The sequence below is a fragment of the Vipera berus genome, assembly GCF_964194415.1.
Source record: "Vipera berus genome assembly, chromosome: 3".
NCBI classification, from domain to species: domain Eukaryota; kingdom Metazoa; phylum Chordata; class Lepidosauria; order Squamata; family Viperidae; genus Vipera; species Vipera berus.
The window spans coordinates 40,580,500-40,602,280 of record NC_138204.1 but is presented as its reverse complement, the minus strand read 5'-3'; the positions used below and the strand labels follow the sequence as shown (position 1 = coordinate 40,602,280).

General features: G+C 38.7%; 1 protein-coding gene across 1 annotated transcript in view; it reads right to left on the bottom strand.

The window, feature by feature from the left end:
• KCND3 (potassium voltage-gated channel subfamily D member 3) overlaps positions 1-21,781 on the bottom strand; it is a gene marked incomplete at both ends in the record, with an annotated part of 316,955 nt that overhangs the window by 15,798 nt on the left and 279,376 nt on the right. Inside the window, one exon of the mRNA XM_081322387.1 lies at positions 11,979-12,080. Coding sequence (XP_081178513.1) covers positions 11,979-12,080 — 102 coding nt within the window. The remainder of the gene's footprint in view (positions 1-11,978; positions 12,081-21,781) is intronic.

Below are 21,781 nucleotides of genomic sequence, written 5' to 3'. Positions count from 1 at the left end.
ATGGAAATCCTTTACAGGCATTTCCAAGGCCATCATTAATTTGATCCACCATTAAGCAAACAGTACAGTTTTGTGTTTACAGTATTATGCCCAGCATAATATTGTAAAGCAACAAGTCTAAATTTTTTACAGCTATTACCTTGCACAAGTACTTGATAGGGTTGCAGCTTATGTTTTTTGTCCCATACCTACCATATGTACTTTTGCATGCACAGATGGATGCTGTCTTGTTAAATTAAAGACAATAATTAAGCACCTCCCATTACAGATTGCTTGATGATAATTCAGCCTTATTACTGTGATTCAAGAAACACATGTCATCTCAAAGGAAATGGAATTTTGTTCCAAGCAAGGCTATATTCACAACTCTATAGCTTTATAGCTTTATCTAAGTCCTTTCTCAGTTACTTCACTAGTACACTATTACTTAAAACTAGAGTGAAGCCTGGAGATATGAGAAGCTTCTTATACTGATTGATACCTCAATTAGAGTTGATGTACCTGGATTTGAATCTGGAATTTTTGCATGCAAAACAAAACAAACCTCTTTTTGAGGTTTGGTTCGGGGGCGCAGTTGGGCTTGCTGCTGGTGTACGTTTCGCCTAGTCACACAGCGGCAGCCCTGCCCGTGCTACTCGATGTCCTCTCCGGTTTGGTGATTGAGTTCCCCAAACTTCTAGTTTTGGGTGACTTCAATCTACCATCCCTGGGAGGGTCATCTGAGTTAGCCCGGGAGTTCATGGCTTCCATGACGGCCATGGACCTGACGCAGGTAATTTCTGAACCAACTCATGAGGGAGGCCACACCCTTGACTTGGTTTTTTTATCTGGACGGTGGTTGGATGATCTTGGTGGGGGCTCTCCATTTATTATGCCCCTGTCATGGACCGATCATCACCTCCTGCGGCTGGTCTTCCGTATTGCCACCCCCCACCGTGGGGATGCAGAACCAACTAGATGGTACCACCCCAGACGCTTAATGGACCCTCTCGGGTTCCAGGCAGCGCTGGGATCCCCACCTGCCTCCGTCGCTCACAGCTCGGCAGATGCCTTAGTGGAAGCCTGGGAAAGGGCAGCCACTGAGGCACTGGACCGAGTTGTACCCCTGCGGCCCCTGACCCGGTGCAGATCCCATCGAGCTCCATGGTTCTCCGCGGAGCTCCGGGAGATGAAGCGTCGGAAACGGGGCCTAGAGAGCTGCTGGAGGTCCAGCCGATCCGAATCCGACCGGTTGCGGTTAAGAACCTATATTAGGTCTTATCTCGCAGCGATGAGGGCAGCGAGGTGCAATTACTTCTCTGCCCTCATCGCGTCCGCAGATAATCGCCCGGCCGCCCTGTTTAGGGTGACTCGCTCCCTCCTTAATCAGGAGGTGAGGGAGGATCCCTTGCAGGGTCGTGCCGAGGAGTTTGGTCAACATCTGTCGGATAAAATCGCTCGGATTCGGACCGGTTTGGACTCCAGCTGGGCAGAGTCTGACGATCAGGACACGGGCGGTCTTGTCAATGTTATCTGGGAGGAGTTTGATTCTGTGACCCCTGATGAAGTGGACAGGATTATGGGGAGGTTGAGCTCCACCACATGTTTATTGGATCCGTGCCCTTCCTGGCTGGTTTATGCAGCCAGGGAGAGGACACGAGGCTGGTTCCAGGCGGTGATATCTGCTTCTTTGAGTGAGGGTAATTTCCCCACCGTCTTGAAGGAGGCGGTGGTGAGACCTCTCCTCAAGAAGCCTGCCTTGGACCCAGCTGTCTTGAACAACTTTCGTCCAGTCTCCAACCTTCGCTTTCTTGCGAAGGTTGTTGAGAGTGTGGTGGCGCATCAGCTCCCTCTGGTCCTGGATGAAGCGGATTATCTGGACCCGTACCAATCGGGTTTCAGGCCCGGGTACAGCACGGAGACGGCATTGGTCGCTCTGGTGAATGATCTCTGGAGGGCCCGGGATAGGGGATATTCCTCTGTCCTGGTCCTATTAGACTTCTCAGCGGCTTTCGATACCATCGACCATGGTATCCTGCTGCGGCGTCTCAGGGGATTGGGAGTGGGAGGCACAGTTCTTCGGTGGTTCTCCTCCTATCTCCTGGGACGTTCGCAGTCGGTGTTGGCAGGGGGGCAGAGATCGGCCCCTAGGTCTCTCGTTTGTGGAGTTCCTCAGGGTTCGGTTCTCTCGCCTCTCCTGTTCAACATCTACATGAAACCGCTGGGTGAGATCATTCGTGGTTTTGGAGTTGGGTATCATCAATATGCTGATGATACCCAACTTTTCATTTCGACCCCAAACCACCCCAGTGATGCCCTCGCTGTGATGTCCCGTTGCCTGGAGGCGGTTCGGGTCTGGATGGGGAGGAACAGACTTCAACTCAACCCTGACAAGACTGAGTGGCTGTACATTCCGGCATCCCGGGACATTCAAAACGTTCCTTCACTTTCTATGGGGGGTGAGTCTTTACCCCCTGTAGATAGGGCTCGCAACTTGGGAGTCCTCCTGGATGCACGGCTTACCTTAGAAGATCATGTAGTAGCCGTGACCAGGGGGGCTTTCGCACAGGTTCGCCTGGTGCGGCAGTTGCAGCCCTACCTAGACCGGGATGCCCTGTGTACGGTCACTCATGCGCTCGTGACCTCTCGTCTTGACTATTGCAATGCTCTCTACATGGGGCTTCCCTTGAAGACCACTCGGAGGCTCCAACTGGTACAGAATGCGGCCGCGAGAGTTGTCTTGGGAGTTTCCCGGTACTCCCATGTTACACCTTTGCTCCGCGAGCTGCATTGGTTACCAGTTGTCTTCCGGGTGAGGTTCAAGGTCTTAGTGATGGTGTTTAAGTCCTTACATGGCATGGGTCCGGAATACCTCGGGGACCACCTGCTGCCGGCGTCAACTCCCCTCCGCCCCGTGCGTTCCCACAGAGAGGGCCTCCTCAGGGTGCCTCCAGTCAGAGAATGTCGGCTGGTGGCCCCCAGGGGGAGGGCCTTCTCTGTGGGCGCTCCGGCTTTGTGGAACCAGCTGCCGGTTGAGCTCCGGATGGCACCGGATCTCCGCTCCTTCCGGCGCGGGTTAAAGACCCATTTATTTGAACAAGCTGGCCTGGCCTGATGGGGAATCACTTAGGGTTTTAATATTTATATATATATATTATTGTTTTTATTGTGGGCAATAATTTAATTCTTTTTTAACTTTTGTACTTTTGTAGTTTTAAGATATGCCCTGTTCACCGCCCTGAGTCCTTCGGGAGAAGGGCGGTATAAAAATTTAATTAAATAAATAAAATAAATAAATAAATATGTTACATCATCTGAACTATAGGCCTGTTCTAAAAACAACTGCAGTCTGGATTACTTAGATCAGAGATCTTTTGGGCACTAGGGACTGGTTACATAATGAGCGGTGGCCCAGAGGGGATGTGGTTTTGTGTTCTTCCGTGGATGGGGCTTTGCTTGTTTGTGTAGCCTGGTTGCTGGCATGCCCCGGCCCGGTATTGGTCCACGGACTGAGGGTTGGGGACCCCTGATTTAGATTATGTTAGTGACTCTGCTGGCCATTTTGTTTTCTTTTTGTGCCTCCTTGAAAGAGTCCTTGAAGAGTATATTGTGAAGCAATCCCAAAGCATCAAGGAATCAAATTCTGGAATAAATCTACCTTATTTTAAGAATTTTCTGAAAACAATTTGTAACTTGGCAAAACAATAACATTGCATTGCTTCCTTTTCTTATATTTATTTTGACATAATTAGAAATTGCAAATGAAATTTGCTAGACATTTTCATCAACTCAATTAAGTGCAATAAATTGTAAAAGTGTACCTACTGTGAGTGACCTATTTTTTGGAATGCTGATCTAATGAGGACATCACCTATTTAAAGGATACTCATTAAATTAACCTCCATGGCTGAAACTCTTTGATGTACAATAGAAACCCAGATTTTGTGAATGGGCAGTGCACACCACTAATTTTGTGATTCAAGGGCATGATTTGCCTAGAACCAGATATATTTGTGACACTGAAAAGATTATTTTTGATGTCCCCCTCTTTTGTTGCTATGCTTTAGAAATGACATAGCTAAGTATCTGTGTGTATTTAATTTAAATTTCCTGACCTTGAACTTCACCTCAATTTCACAGCATGTCTTCTTTAATCATTGCTATCAATTTTATTTGTGTTCAGTAGTTGGGACTTTCAAAAACCATTAAATATGTTAAATCAGTAATTATATGCTCAAAACAGCTCCTTTAACTTAGATTGATGTTTGACAAGGACATATCTTAGAGAATCATTAAAATACATTTACTGTATGATAATGAATATTATCATTACTGTTATGTGGCATCACTACAGATTGCTGCTATTGACTCCAGATTTTATGTTTCAAAATTCTAACAGAGCAAGGTTTAGAGGATGAGTGGGGACATGGTGATATGACAATTGTGGATACAGATTTGTTTTCTTCAGAAGTTATGCTGCTACATCATGTATTATGATTTTGTCACATGGAGCACATCTTAAAAAGCAACTATAGCAGAGCAGAAAGAGAATAAAGTTATTCTTATTGTATCCTGTTTGTAAGCTTCTAGTTGGCTACAATATGACATAAAAGACCAGACAATGGCTCTTTAACAGAAGTTTTATCCAAATAATGCAACAACTAGAACTACCTGAGCTCCTTAGACTTTTTTGGTTAGGCTAGCCCAGTGATGGCAAACCTTTTAGAGACCAAGTGCCCAAACTGTAACCCAAAACCCACTTATGCACCATCGGGTGCTGGGTGGGCATGGCCCATTGGATGTGGGTGTGGCTGCGGTGGTAACGGCAGACTGGGTGGGACTAAAAAGTTCAATCAATCAATTCCAACTTTGTGAGATCTTTTTTTCCCCACGAGAAGTTAAAATTGATTGATTGATTGAACCTTTTTTTGCACACAGCAGCGGAGGCCTAAAGTGAAAGAGTTTTATAAAACCCAGCTGAACTGGGGCAATGGGGCGTGTGCCCACAGAAAGGGCTCTGCGTGCCACCTGTGACACGCATGCCATAGGTTCGCCACCACGGGGCTAGCCCATTGAACCCTTACCCTTTAGCTTCATTCTCAAAGTAAAGCAGTGCACACACAAACACACAGACATCCCAAAGAGTGAAATAGTTGTAAAGGAAGCAGTTGGGATGGGTACAGAAAGTGCAAAGGTGAACAACTAGGTTGCCTATTGGAGGTCATTAGTTCTTTCCTGAATCTGATCCTACTAAGTTTCAATCTGTTCTTCATTTGAAGAAGATTGAGGGTAAAAAGGCTAGATAAACCCATTGTCTTTTGATTTGATTTGGCAGAGCTCTTTTTATATTGCTTCCAGAAAAGGCTACTCTTATGTCATTTTGCATAATGTGTAAAGAAGGATGCCTTAATAAGCCAAAGTTAAAAGAAAAGATTTGTTCCTGGGTTTCTTTTCTGGGTTGTTGTGATGGGAAAAAGCCAGAGGTCCTGCTTTAAATATCACATTATACAAATCACAGAAGTTTCCATGGTTTATTTTGGCTCTCTTGCTATACTTGCTCATTTTGAAGAATTCTCGCTTAGTGAGATATCAAAATATCTCACTTTTTCTGCATGTTTTCAAATAAGTTGTCATATACAGTACTGGTGGATATATTTTTACATTTTTAGAATGTATATAGTGCTAAACAATTTTTCCTTCAACTTCATCAAAAGGTACATCTACTAACTTACAGGATTCACCCATTTGGATCAAAACAACTAATGTTGTGAAATTTACTCTTCCAAATTGTTCACATTAAGTGACTAAAATGGATGAGATAAGTCTAATGCCCTCAAAGATTTTGGAAATGGCCCACAATTACCTGGCTAAGATGTCATGCCTAATCATATTTTAAAGCATTGTTCAACACTTTTCAAAATTTAGGAACGAAACTCCCATCTAGAAGACGGCATGCATTTCAATTATATGTAATACCTCTGCTTTGTGAGCTGCACTGGTTGGCAGCATTTGATGAAAGGGATTTGGAGTGTGCCCACTTCATCCAATCTATGCTTTAGCCATGCAAGAGCTCATTCTTTAAAATGTATCTTTCCAATGGTAATTTGTTCTGTACCAGCCTGCTACCGGCCCTGCAGAAAAGGCAGGGACAACCCCTTTTACAAGAAGGCAAGAGGCTGGAATTAAGCCTGCCAAATTTATTAACATAAAAACACAGAGTAAAGAGAGCAAACACGAACCATGAAACAGGAGCTTTTCAAGCGGTTGCCTTCAGCAAACCAGCCCTCCCACGCATTCCCCTTTTATACAGTTCAGGGCGTGGCTTCTCTCTGCCTCCTTCCGAGGTGCCCCATTGCCTTCCTCTGTTTACTCCTGATTTACTGCCTCCTGCATCGGGCGTCCTTGAACAGGGCCAGCTGTGGGTCATCTTCATCCACGCTGTCAGGCTCACACAGCTGGGTCTCCGTCGTGACCAGGTGGGAGGGGCCTGGCTGAGGGCTCTGTGGAGCCTCAATATTATTCTCAGCAAGCTCTTCAACACCCCCCTCCTCCTCCTCTGAGTCGTCCGACCCAACTGCCGAACCCACAGGCTGACCCTGAATCACAACATAATTTTTGATAGTATGATTGTGTGGTGTCAGCTCCAGCAGTAAGGAGATTTCACCAGGTTTGTGTCTAATAAGGCTAAGTGCATCCCATGAACTGTTAGCAGCACATCAGCACTATCAGTGGCATCTGAAAGTCAAAGGGGACACAGCAAAGACACAGTAATATCTTTAGAGGAGTTAGGCTTACATTTTGATGAGCCATACACTATGGCTTTAAATTCCACAATTTACAGTATGAATTTGGCAATGCAATCAAGTATATTAAGTCAATGACCTACAGAATTTAAAACAAAAAAGCATTAAGTCAGCCTCAATACACTAGATGGCTGCTACAGCTGAACTGATGATCTAAATGTGCTTCCTGTTTTATCTTTGCACGTACAGGGTTATGTATCTACTCAAGATATATAGTTCTAAGCTTAATGGTTTAGGTCTAGAGTTTAAATGCAGTGTTGGTCTTTTATTTTCCCCAGGAACTGAGATTCTTAGAAGAATTGCGTAGGCATTCCTATTTACTTCTGAAATGAGTTAACTTTTGAAAATCTGGCAACAGAGGGCAGCATAGAAGGGCTTTATGATCTATTAGCTTTATATACTTGATTTTTTATATTTATTGTCCAATAAGGAAGAAAAGTAAGCTTTTATAGATGGCAACCTGAATTCAGACAGCTGATAATTGCAGTATTGACAACATCTAATAATCCGTAACTTCCATAAAGTAACAGAGGGAAAACAAAAACATTTTGATAAGCACAGTGGAAGGAAGAACTGAGATTCTGTCAAGGATTATATTTAAACCAGGTGTACTCAGATCTAGGCTAGTGGATTCATTATGAATTACTGTAGCCTAAGTTTAACTCAGGACAATGGGAAATGTAATAGCTTGTAATAATGTTTATAGTGAATAAAAAACAGCAGAATTGTATATCGTTTACATATCAGGTATGCTATATAAATAATAATCAGAAGATATGTATCAGCTTATTATATTTTCCAATATTGCATGCTATGATTTGATTTTTAATTTGTATAAAGCAGAAATGTAACATCTAAATACAAGCAGTTTTGCAAAGCTTCATTTCAGCAACATATTTTCCCGTTTCTTTTTAGCTGTGCGTATTTGTGTTCCGGGGGTTTGTATTTAGACTGATGATACTTTGTGTGGCAGGACTTCAGTGATGGAAGGAATTTATGAAAACAACAGGTAAAAGAAAAGACCAGAATCAAGTTCCAGGAAGTTCTGCACATCTCTTTCAAGCAACCCTGATGCTATAAAAACGTCAAGCAGTCTTGAGTCTGATTTAGATTCCTGCAGCATCTTCCCTGGGGTTTCATAGTTAAATCATAGACTCTTATTAACTCATTGGAGCTGGCACTGGGAGCAGCAACCAAGTCACGACAACACTGTGCTATGTTCAAAGGGTGCAATGTGTTTGACAGCAAGATTTCTAAGATGTATTAAAGTTAAATACTTTTTTCCCATTAGGTAAAACTGACAGCTGGTTTTAATGGGCAATAAAGCTGTAGACAGCAATAAATTGAAAATATTTTGATGCTTCCTCTAATTTAAATTCTATCCCTAATGATTACATTATTAAATGGAATTATATTTCCCCTACTCATCCTTCATGACTACATTTTTGCAGTTGTACCTGAAAATAAACTTTATATTCTCTTATGATGGCTGTTAGCTTGCCTGTTAGAGTCATCCAAGAGTAAGACTGGACAATATGAATAAAAAAATTGAATAAATTAATTATCCCCACACTACAAACATAGATGCAACTAGAGATAATATCAAAAGAAATATGGAAATAGATGTCTCTGGTAATACAAAATGTGTGTTTGTATGTATGTGTGTCTTGTCTTGTCTGATCATGAATATTCTTCCCCCTCGCCCCACCCATCCACACATATTGTAAATCTTATTAGTAAAATCAGAAGGCATGGTATCAGATAACGGGGCTTGGATTTGGCCTGGAAGCCACATTAGCAATATTTTTGTCTGCCCTTAGTGAACAGAAGGCAACACAACTTCTACAATGGATAGAGTTAAACAGGATGACTTTTTGCAAATTTGAATCTATATTTACAATTTAGAGTAAAAGATACAACATGAGAAAAAGTACACACTATTTTGGAGACTCTTCCAGAAGAGTTCTTTGTAACAATTTGTTTGGCAAATGTGTCTTGTGATCAACCCAGGGGCTTTCTATTACTACTTTTGGGTCTTTTCCCCCGCTTTTCTTCGAATAACTTTTCTAGCTCAGAAATATTCTTGTTCTCCTTGTGTGACCTGCATATTTGAGATCTCTCCAAGTATTTTCAGTACTATTCAGTATTTCAATATAAAGTAACATTCAAGGAAAAACTATTCCAAAATCTTCATTTTGGATAGAAATTTTGAATCACGCTATTCTATCATGGAGAAGATACAGCAATGGTGAGTTGTTCCAGAAAACAAAACGAAGAATCATACGTTTAAATTGCAAAATAAGTAGATTTTAGTTGGACATCAGTTTGCCAATCTTGGTTCCTCCTTGGAAGCACCATCTTATCAGTTATAGTAAGATAGAAGTAGCCTTCATAATCTTGCCACTTCCATTTTTAAAATTAAATAAAGTAAAGTAAAATAAAATTCATGCCAGGACCTTTAAGTGTTAACTTGGTATCCAATTTTCATTGTCAAGAGACTTAAACCTGCCCTAATTGAACAGAATTTAAAAGTAGAAACTGACCCATACATGCATACGAGATTGAACATTTTTGAGCTCAAATTTAGACTACTAAGAGAATTTAGCTAAATTCCCAGTTGCACTGACAAAACCAGCCCAGAAATGTATCATTCAATCAAGTAAGAGTAAATTTTAAGGTTGTGGCTGATCGCATAAAAGAAGCTGAAAGCTAAGACAATGAATGAAATCCAAATAATGTTAGTGTTGCACCTCAAAAGTGTTATGGCACCCCAGGAGATGAGGTAATAGAATTATTTGTCAGAAACACTGCCCTACATCCACAACACAATATTATTCATAAAAGTGAAGCTGGGGAAGTGTAAATCTAACCATTCAGATAATGGGATGCTAGGATACCTCCAGACCTGCAAGATCAGTGTAGGGGAAAATGAACGTTTTGGAGATTATTAGAAAGTTCTAGGCCTGTAACAGTTATGAATAATCCTGATGAGTATTGACTGTTGCAGATTCTGAAGCAGAAGAAAAACCACAAAATCTATAAAATAAGTTCAAAGTTACAGTATGTTCTGAAGCCACCTGATATGATTTAGTTGCTTTGCTTTGAAGCATGTTCCTGCTTCCATTTATGAATCTGCTTTGATGAGTTGATACAATAAAGGGGCTTTAAATCAAAATACTCCTTTGAAGCTTTGAACAGCCATGCTTAATAACATCCTTCCCCTCTACTCTCTAATTGTTTTGCCCTGTAATCTCCAGAATTCTTGGGCAGAAAAGAGAAGGAAATACCCTCTCAAGTAAGCCAATACCAGCTTCTCTTCCAAAATGATGACATTTATCTTAACACCTTCCTCCACTCTAATATTGCTATTTCATAATCAAAAGGTAGAAACAAGTATAAAAATAAATGATTTTTAACACATTACGGTGATAAAAGGAGCCTGGTGGTGCAATGGTTAGAATGCAGTTTTGCAGGCTAACTCTGTCCAAGGCCTGGAGTTTGATCCTGACTGGCTCAAGGTTGACTTACCCTTCCATCCTTCCAAGGTTGGTAAAATGAGGACCCAGATTGTTGGGGGCAATATGATGGCTCTGTAAACCACTTAAAGAGTACTGTAAAGCACTATGAAGTGGTATATAAGTTTAAATGCTATTGCTAAAAAGCTGAAATCTTTCCAAAGAAAAATGGAACAAAAGTCAGTTAGGCTGATGAATTTATTGTTGTTAATCATTGTCATTCAAATATTTTATTAAAAGTTAGAAAATTGAACTTGTTGGAATTTATTAAAGGTAATTTGTTATTTGCAAACTGAGTCTGCAGTAGTGTTTTATTAGGGAAAAAGGAAACAATTCCACTTTGGAGAAACATCATAATTCAGAAAAACACAGGGTTGTAGTATTCTGAAAATATTATCGTGATAGTCTGTTTCTAAAAAGCCCTCAGGAAAGCCTCCCTGAAAATCTCTGAAATTAAAGAGATATAATTCATTCATCCTTATTCCCAATCTAGTTAGTTATTAATTCTAGCAAAATTGACATCTTAAATATGGTTTTTGGCAGGCTGTCTCCTGGGTTTCTAACAAAATTGAATTTTTTTCTTCTTCTCAGGGACAGATACAGAGATTGGAAAAGCTGCTGATGAAATTTGCTTCCCTTAACTTCCATCCTACTTTATCATATTTAGCTTAGGCCAGTTGAATGTTAGGATTCTGATTAGTCAAGATGCAATATGCCAGTGGACAAATATCTAAGTCTGAATCATGTCTTTTGTGCTTATAAAAGAAAATTAAGATGGTCACTATTTTCAGAGATTCCAAGTAACAGAATTACTGACCTGGTAACTTGTAAGGAATTTAAGCATTTTGATATATAGAAATGGATCTAACAATGGACCGTGTCTATAATTAACAAACAAACAAAACATAGTGCTGATTAATGACAATCCAAATGTTTAATTAGAAAATAATGGTTTTGTTAACCTGAATGATGTGTTTACTTGTCAATTGAGTCTGATTTTATTCTGTTAATATTAGTATTCATAATTTAGCAATTCACTTCATTTAATATTATTAAAATATACAGACATGTATATTTAGCATCTACCATAGAATGGATTAAAGCATAAAAAGTGTTAAAGTGTTAATACCACTTTACAATGCCACACTTGGAATACTGCATCCAGTTTTGGTCACCATGATGTAAAAAAGATGTTGAGACTCTAGAAAGAGTACAGAGAAGAGCAACAAAGATGATTAGGGGACTGGAGGCTAAAACATATAAGGAATGGTTGCTGGAATTGGGTATGTCTAGTTTAATGAAGAGAAGGGGTGACATGATAGTAGTATTCCAATATCTCAGGGGCTGCCACAAAGAAAAGGGAGTCAAACTATTCTCCAAAGCACCTAAAGGCAGGACAAGAAGCAATGGATGGAAACTAATCAAGGAGAGAAGCAACCTAGAACTGAGGAGAAATTTCCTAACAGAACAATTAATCAGTGGAATAACCTGCCTCCAGAAGCTTTGAATGCTCCAACACTGGAAATTTTTAAGAAGAGACTGGACAGCCATTTGTCTGAAATGGTATAGGGTTTCCTGCCTGAGCAGGGGTTGGACTAAATGACCTCCTCGAAGGTCCCTTCCAACATTATTATTATTCTTAAACTTTGCTATAAAGATTCTCATTTTCTAGTCCACATACCGTCAATTCCAGTGCTTCATTGAGGAGGCCATTGCGCTTACTGTGAATGAAGGCGTTGGAATTTCCTGTTTTGGCTACACGAATCCTGGCTAACCGGGCTTTCTGCAAAAAGAAAGAAAGAGGAGACAGGTTAAATTTCAATATTAACAGATGTTATCTGAATGTTTAAAACTTTATTATGCTGGAAGTGTAAAATAGTGGCAGTCAACATGGACTTGTCTTCCTATTATTGAACTTTTCTTTATCATATAGTTCTCTAAAAATTATTTTGAGAAGAGTAACATGGTTGAGATCAGTGAATATGTTTTGAGTGATGTACCATATAAGATTGAATTTACTGAGATAAAGTATAGCAAAAACAAACAAACAACAATGCTGTTTTATAATGGAGACAATGTAAAATAGGAGGTTATATTCACTGTTATGTGTTTATCCTCTGTTAATGAACTGGATCTGTAGTAATCTACTGAAAGGTTTGATCAACTATTCCATGTGATCAAGGTTTAATACTGTGTTTAAAAATTTAGCTATTCTTTTATAAATACGCATTTTTATGGTTTTTATGCTTTTCTTTCACCCCATTTATTCTTATTTTTAGTTTATTGCATTCTTTTTTATTCCTATCTATTAAAGCAAATATTAAAAAATGAATCCATTGTTATTGAACTACCTTTCTTTTTACTGAAAAAATCAAAAAGCAATAGCATTTTTGCTTCGAAGATAAGAAAGTGTGTACTATTAATAAAAGTTGATCATTGCTACTATTTATTACCATATTTCTATTCATTGTTAGGCTTGGATTTAAACTCTTAAGACTATAAGAAAAATCCTGCTTTTGTTTTAAATCTGCTCAGTGACTGAGATAAAAATCATAGAGTTCTTCCACATTTAAATGTTCTCTACTTTATTTTCTGATTAGGAAGACTGACTGCCTACAATGGGATCAGCCCATTTGGTTGCAGACAAAAGCAGATGAAAAGCAGTTGAATTCATTGTCTGTTGGGTATGATTTGTACATTCAAAAGGGACCAGTATCTCTCAAGTCTATTTTACTATTAATCTGGAATATTCCTGATTTACCTACAACTGAATAAGGGAAAGACTGAGGATATTTTGCATATTTATGCTGCAATCCTATTGAATTAAACTGCTTTTGATGGAAACTATTTCTAAGGACCTATACTTAGAATATAAATATAAGGATGGAACTCTGAACATGCATATTAAGTGGCTGTTCTTTAACAAACTACAAGAGTAGGACAGAGGAAAAACTACAACAGTGAACCTAGTAGGTATGCTCATCAAATCTCAGATGTCTTGTCTCTATACCAGTTCAGAAATATGAAAAATAAACATAGTAAACTAGGTTTCCTAAATCAGGAAGACAAATACGAAACTTGATAGAAATGATACTTATATTTGTCACATAATATTGAAACTTACAACTTAATAGAATGATACTTATGTTTGTCATAGTATTAGAAACCTAGAACCTATGAATATTATACTATATAAAAGAAGGAAATATATACTTGCACAGAAATCTAAGAGTTAAAGCATGGAAATACTATTAAAAATATGTGGGTAAAAATAAAAGAAGAGAGAAAGAAAAGTGATGCCACCAGGGAAGTTTATTTTAGACCACCTAAGCAGACAAAGGAGATGGATGTAGTCTTTCTATGTCAAATGACCATTCTTTCAGAGACACATGCAATAATGGGATAATGGGAGATTTCAATTATGTTGACATTTGCTGGAAATCTAAGTCTGCTAAGAGTCAGAGGTCCATTAGATTCTCTTTTGTTGGCAACTTCACTTGTCAGAAAATGGAAGACAGAACAAGGAAGTCTGCTACTATGAACCTAATCCTGTCCAGCACAAAGGAATTGTTTGAAGGAGTAACAGCAGCTGTTATCTTAAGGAAAGTCATCCTGGTATCTTTGAAATTGTAACATTTTATGGAATAACAGAGTAGGGAGTGACTTTGGAGGTCTTCTAGTCAACCCCCATTTCAAACATATACCTACATAATCTCTTCTTAAAAATCTCCAGTGATGGAGCACCCACAACATTTGAAGGCAAGCTTTCCCACTGATTATTTGTTCTAACTGTCAGGAAGAAATTTAGGGAACTGTCAGGAATTTAGGCAAGGAGAAACTGACAATTGCAATCTGCAGTTGGACCCTGGAATAATAGTTTTTAATGAATTCTAACGGAAGTTAGGCTGGATCTTATGTGTTGAATTCCTGAAAGAGAAAAGCACCAGGAACTAAGGAAAATCCTATAGAATGAGGAGTCACGCTTGACGAGTCACGCTTGAACAATATATATGAAGAGCAGAAACTGGAGAAATCTAAAAAGATTAGCATGAACAAAATGCTGAAGACAAAAAGACTTATTTATAAAAAATGGAAGAAGGATTGACTAAGCTAAGAAGAAGATAAGGCTGTTTCCTCAAACTGTAAGAACTGTGTCAGCAAAATTAAAGCTGAGAATGTTTTAGACTTGAAAACTATAACAACAATAACAAAGGAAAAGCCAAGACAAGGTAGATCTTTTGCAAGAATGAAATCTTGAATTGCTAAAGGGTAATGTGAGAAAGCAGAACTTCTTAACTCCTACTTTGCATGTGTCTGTAGCTAATATACATGAATTAGACAGTCACTTCAGTAGTCTGGGATGTAAACCAACAGACAAATTTGTAGAACAACTGTTAGTAGATTCTGGCAATTCTAGACAACTCCAGAAGTCTGGAGGAGAGCAAATGCCATTCCCATCTTCAAAAAACCAGAAGGACTTGGGGAAGTACAGAACTCTCAGTTTCATGTCTATAAACAGCATCTTGTGAATAGACCAATTTCATTGGTTACAAGTGATTCTGATAGTTCAGAACTACAAATAGGCAGAAAGCAGGAGTTATTTCAAAATGTTATTAGGAACAAGTGAAAACTTCAAAACACTGAGCAAGACTTGGAATGTCATGGATACTTTTAAAGAACAGCCACTACTATTTTATCCCAAAATGTTTTGCCTGCCAAAATAATTGACAAACTGACATTTGTCCTTTAATGAGATGGGTTTCACTCACACTTTACTGTGTCTGGAACATCTTTTAACCATTTTATTTATTTAGCTTTACTTAATTTATAAACGTTTGCACACTGTTTTTTCTCACAATTCTAGGCAGGCTACAATATAATAAATACAACAAGCTATCTGTGAAATACTAATAAATCCAGCCCAAAAACTGCCAGAATTTGGGCATTGGCTCTATGAATCTGTGCTTACTTGCTCCTGCTGATCAAGTCCTCTGTCATCCCATCAAGGTAACCCAGGTCAAGAAACAGACCCAATAGGGATTCTTTTTGGTAGAATAACAGAATCTTGAAAGTGTGTCAACTTTTTTCTTTATTCCACCTTATCCCAAGCGAAATCAAGACAGGGTTATCATGAGTTTCTTTCTCACATTGCCCTCTTCCTCAACTGTATAATGTTTCCAGAGACTCTTCCATTAACAATTTAATCATGCCTTTCTCATCTTAAAACCAGATGTCCCTTCTCTCATAATTGTTCATGATTTCAGTATTTTGTGCAATAATATTTCAATCTTGCATTCAAGCTTTGTTACTTAAAACAACCAAATAAACAAAAAGCCTAGATTATTTGCTAGTTAATTACTTTTGGATAGAGATGTTTATATTTCATGGGAAAAATAAACAATGCTATATCATCACACAATATTTTTCAAAATAAAGAATAGCAATTAAATCTGAATATTTCCATGAGTTTATTAAAATTAATTAAGCTATTAATTCTAGTAGATGCAAGTACTGATATTTCTAAAGCTGATCAGTTTAAGGTTTTTCAATGAAAGCCTGATGCTGTGAGTTTATAAAAGCAATACAGTCATGATAGCAGTATCCCAGTATTTGAAAGGGTGCCACAAAGAAGAGGGGGTCAAATTATTCTCCAAAGCACCAGAGGGCAGGACAAGAAACAATGGTTGGAAACTAATCAAAGAGAGAAACAACCTGGAATTAAGAATTAAGAGAAACTTCCTAACAGTGAGGACAATTAACTAGTGGAACAGCTTGCCTTCAGAAATTGTGGGCACTCCATCTCTGGAGGTTTTTAAGAAGAGACTAGATAGTCACTTGTCTGAAATGGTATAGCTTGAGCGGGGAGCTGGACTAGAAGACCTCCAAGGTCCCTTCCATCTCTATTCTATTCTATTCTATTCTATTCTGTTCTGTTCTGTTCTGTTCTGTTCTGTTCTAAATTCATATTATACCACAATTTCTAAGGAGAAACTTCCTGACAATGAGGACAATCAATCAGTGGACTAGCTTACCCCCAGAAATCGTGGGTGCTCCATCACTGGAGATTTTTAAGAGGAGACTGGACATTCACTTGTCTGAGATGGTGTAGGTTCTCCTGCTTGAGCAGGGGGCTGGTGTAGATCTCCCTATTCTATTCTATTCTATTCTATTCTATTCTATTCTATTCTATTCTATTCTATTCTATTCTATTCTATTCTATTCTATTCTATTCTATTCTATTCTATTCTATTCTATTCTATTCTATTCTATTATCTGTGCAAACTGATGTTCTGGCCTCATGGTGCTAGGCTGGGATGTACCATTTCAGGTGAGAGCATAACATTAAATGCTCTTCATACAAAAACAAACCAAGGAAAACAATTTAGGAAACATAAAATAATTGTTCTTCCTAGCAAAAACTTACTATGGCCTGTAGAAAATTTTTAACTAACTCTGGTGGTTTCAACTTTAAGGTTTAAAACAAGAGTAAGAAACTTTTTATAAGCTACCCCATTTTAGTCTGCTGACAGGGTTCATTTGATCATTTCAAGAATCTTGCTGCGTCTTCATCTTTGCTCAGTCCATATGGTGCATATCAGTATGTTATATCCTTGCTAACAGTGAAACTTTGCTTTGAAAACTTATCATCTTGATTCTTTTAGAATCATTGTAGTTCAAAGTAATTTTGTTCATTTGTAGCTAGCATAATGAGGATGTGGGATACATTCTAACTAATTTCTATAGGCCACCTACTGGAGTTCAATTTTTTGGTACTGCTATCCACCCCCAACAATTGACATTATAACAAGCTGGTTGCTTCTGGTTTTACAATGCTAGCTGGAATAAGAGACCTATAAGACAGCCAAGAATGAGCACTTGAGTCCTACTATACTTAGTACATTCAAATGTCCTTCACAAGCAGGAGAAATGGCAGGTGAGGTATCTTGCATACAAGCAGATCCATAAGGAATCAGAGTATTCATTTTCAGGTTAAATAATGAACATCCATTCCTAGTTTAGTGACCGAATTCTGTTACAATGTCCAGGTCATTAAGAAAAATGGTTGTTAAGTGAACATGTTTGTGTGTGTGTGTGTGTGTGTGTGTGTGTGTGTGTGTGTATGAGAAAGAGAGAGACAGAGACAGAGAGAGACAGAGACAGAGAGACAGAGACAGAGCAGAGAGAGACAGAGACACACACAGAGAGACAGAGAGAGAAACGGAAAGACAGAGACAGAGAAAGGAGACCCTACAAAGATCACAGGTTGCTACTATCTTATTCATATAAAGTTCTGTCACATAACTACAGCAGTGTTACTATCACAACAGCATGCACTATTGTCATATGCACAAAAAACTTTCATAAATGCATACATTGGTTGGAAAATACCTAGCTGAGTTATTTGCTAAACAAGGCATGAGTGTAATGCAAAATATAGAAAGTGAGTAAGAAAAGAACAAGTAAAAAATTAAACACATGAAGTAGGAAAACAGAAATATAAACATCTAGTTTATATGACATCCTTTTCCATACCTCCTTCATTCTGTATGGCTGTGATGGAAGCAATCATTTTTGCTTCCATCACATCCATGCAGTGTTTGCTTTTTGTTTTTTTAACTTTCTCAACTCTCATTTTTCCAGGAATTCATCAATTCAATCCAACAACAGCGTTCTTTATTTATTTATTAATCAAACTTATGTGGCTACCCACTCATGAGAAGTGACTCTGGGTGACATAGAACAATCAATAAAAAACAATGCATATATGAAAACAGATTTCTAAAAATATAAAAAGCAACCTTAAAATAAAAATTATTTAAAACTAAAAAAATGTACAAATCCCTAGCACAGAGAGAATGAGTTTACCCCCAATGTGGAGCCATCTAAGCAAGTCTCTGGTTCCATGGAATAGCATAACCAGGTCTTGAGGGACTTCTGAAACATGATAAGGGATGGACCTGACCTAATGTTGAGAGGGAGACCTAATGTTCCAATGGGGGCACCATGACAGAGAAGGCTTACCACCTGGGATCCAGCAAATATAGGCAGGTAGTACCCACACCATGCCCTCTCTACTGGATCTAATGAGCTGGGCTGATGTAACTGGGGAAAGGGGGATAAGCCAGATAAGCCAGTCCCATGCCATGGAAGACTTTAAAGCTTAAAACCAGCATCTTGACTTAGATGCAGAAGCAAACTGGCAACCAATGCAACTACTGAGCAGAGATGTAATATGTGCTCTCCTAGGAGCACACATAACTGCCCATGCTGCTGCATTCTGCACCAGCTATAGCTTTTGAATACTCTTCAAGGCATGCCCAAGCAAAACACATTACAACAGACCAATCTGGAGGTGACTAGGACATGAGTGTCTGTAAGCAGAACCTCCCAATCCAGGAATAGGCACAAAAGGCACACAACCTGAAGCTGTACAAAAGCCTTCCTAGCCATGAGAGTCACCTGCTTATGGAACAAGATTTGATAGTAGGAGATTGCATATCCAGTCTCTCTGGGGTTGTGCAATCCCAATACAGGCACCAATGCTATAGTTTAATTAAACATTATTGAAGTAAAAGCAGATTCAGTTTCAGTTCTAACTCCATCCACTACTTTTTGGAGTGTTCCCTGATACCTCAAGGTAAAATACAGCTCAATGCAGAAACAGTTGCACATCTTTGGTGTATTGATTTGTCATTTCATTTAAAACAAGCTTCTTTACAAAGATTTCATAACTGTATACTGTATTGTTTTCTCTTCATTCTTTAAGCACATTACTTCTAGGGAAAGGTGACATCATGACACTAATAAGTGGATCCCAATTCTGGAAGTTAGTTAACATATAGTCAGATATATAACCTACCCATATCTGCTATAAATTGGGAATATTGCACACAGAGGCTGTTGGGTGTTTGAACTACAGTTGAGTTAAGGTTTATAAATGGCTCTTAATAAACTTAGAAGTGCACATACTTTAGGTATACAAATATAGCAATAGCACTTAGATTTAGATACCATTCCATATAAGTGCTTAGAGCACTCACTGAGTGGTTTAAAATGTCAACATGTTGCTCCCAACAATCTGGGTCCTCATTTTACTGATCTCAGAAGGATGGAAGACTGAATCAACCTTGAGCTGGTCAGGATCAAACTCGTGGCTGTGAGCAGAGTTAGCCTGCAGTGCTGCATTCTAACCACTATGCCACCATGGCTCTTATAGAATATAGAACAGTATGGTAATAGAGACTAATGCCGACAATAAAAATGACTTGTTTCAAATTTTCAGCAGAGACCAAGCAAGTCATTCTTGACTGTTCAAATATCTGGAAAACCTGTCATTTTAGAATTCTGTATGAATTACTTTCCAAATGTGGTAAGGTTCATGTCAACAAGCTGTAGTTTCCTAGCAACCCTCCTTATCATTTCCATACTGACATCATATGTGCACTCATACACAAAGTGAAGTACTCATTATAGGGATAGCAGGACGAAAAACATCTGTGTCAAGAAAACCTATGTCCAGAAATAGAGATGGTGCTCTCTATAATTTTAACCATTACCAATTAGTGCCTTGAAATATTTAGGAAGAATTGGTGTTCTGCAGTGCACATGCAGTCAGTCAATTAACATATTGTTCATCTGTTGCAAACCTGTCATTCAATAAAATAACTATTCACCATGACCCGAAAAGTTAGTTACACCACATATTTAAGCTGTATCTATAGGTACTAAGATAGAAGTACCTAACCTGAGGCACCAGAATTAAATGTGCTTTTCCAGTTCTCTCAGTGCTACAGAAAAATTGCTCAAAATTTAAGATTTCATGTGAAAACAGGAGAAGATGTTGATATATATTTTTTCTGTGGGTCCCACTCATGAAGGTAACTCTGAATCATTAAATGAAACACCAAGGCCTGCCCTTAGTTTGAGAAATATTCTGCAGCCCTGTTCTAACAGCTATGGTATAATTAAAGTTGGGTCAAATCTTGCTCTTTGTATCTGAGAAATTTTTATTTCTTGCAAAACAAGGAAAGGAGAGAGTTCCTTAGCTTGTAGCTAAGAAGGGTTGATCTGTTCTTGAACTCTACAAGATTCCTCATTGTATACTTGTTTTTGTGGTGTGGGGGATTCGTTTTGTATTTTTCCCCCTGTGAATGATCAGGTGACAATACAATAAAAAAGGAGAACTCCCTAAGAAGTATGCTGATGTAGATTTTTGTACAAAATAGACATCATCCCATCTTTTGGCTATGACTCACATGTAAGTTCTATGCTGATAAGATTCAATTTGTATCAGTTGCATTTACCAAAATGTTCTAATACCATTCTTGGCTTCAGAAGAGAACTCAGCAATACTATTTTACATTGGCCTATGCATTAGACACCTTCTTTGTAGCCGTTACAGAAGGAGAATCAATTTTATCATATGTGTTTGATGTTAATTCCCAGGCAGGCCATTTTTATTACCATGCACAAATGTATAGAATTTGATTTCATGCTCGAGGCAAAACCTAATACTCTGCATATTTAACAGCTGCTTCAGTGTTTTTTCTTTTGGTAATTAATATTCTGAATATCCACAGTAGTCACATCTGCTCTATTCACACTGCATTGTATTCCTTGCTTACAAGTTGCTTGAAATTTATTTGTAATATATCCAGTTGTATGTTCACCTGTTTTAGACAAGTAGAAGAGGATATCTCCTACAACAAATTATTCTTCCTGGATTACTCTGTAGAAAGCAGTTGGTCTACAACCTAGTAGGCATCTCAGAGTTCTACACAATATTTTACATTTACATTTCTCAGTGTCTGTTCATCATATATTATACTGGAAAGGCAAGTGTTTCCCTTTTTTCTATCATGCATGTTAGTAATCGGTGCCATGTGCTTCTTTTGCATTTGTTCTGTGCCAACATTTATAAGTTAAGAGGCCACCTTAGACAAAAAGTCTTTATGGTTGTTGCAAATTTCGCCACTGGAATGCAAGAGTTCAGGAGAAAGAAATTATAAAATTTCAGAATCCAAAGTTCAGTGCAGACAAATGCAAGATCCAGGAATTGGATCTAAATGTACCAATCCATCTGTCTTTCAAGGAACCTCATTGAAGATCTTTGCCCTGTTTGCTGGAACCTTCGGCATTTGGTAGGGCTAAGGATATTTTCCTGCTTAGGTTCTAAGTCAGGCAACTCAGCCTGCTCAGGGCCTCTACAGCAGGAGGTTGAGACCTCTTCTAAACTGAATATGCCAATATGACCTATTTTTTCTGAGTTTCACCTGAAAGTTCACCGGCTCCTATAAGATCAAAAGGTCTCAAACCTTGTTTCTCCAAGTCAAAGTCTGGCTTGTCAAACATGCCCATAGTAGCAATATGGCAATTGCTTGGACTGGTTCTTGTGCCCTTTAAAAATACCATGCTCTTTCATCCATTCATTTATTCCTCCATCATAACTCCATGGCTTAAGTCAATAGCAGATATCCAGCCTTA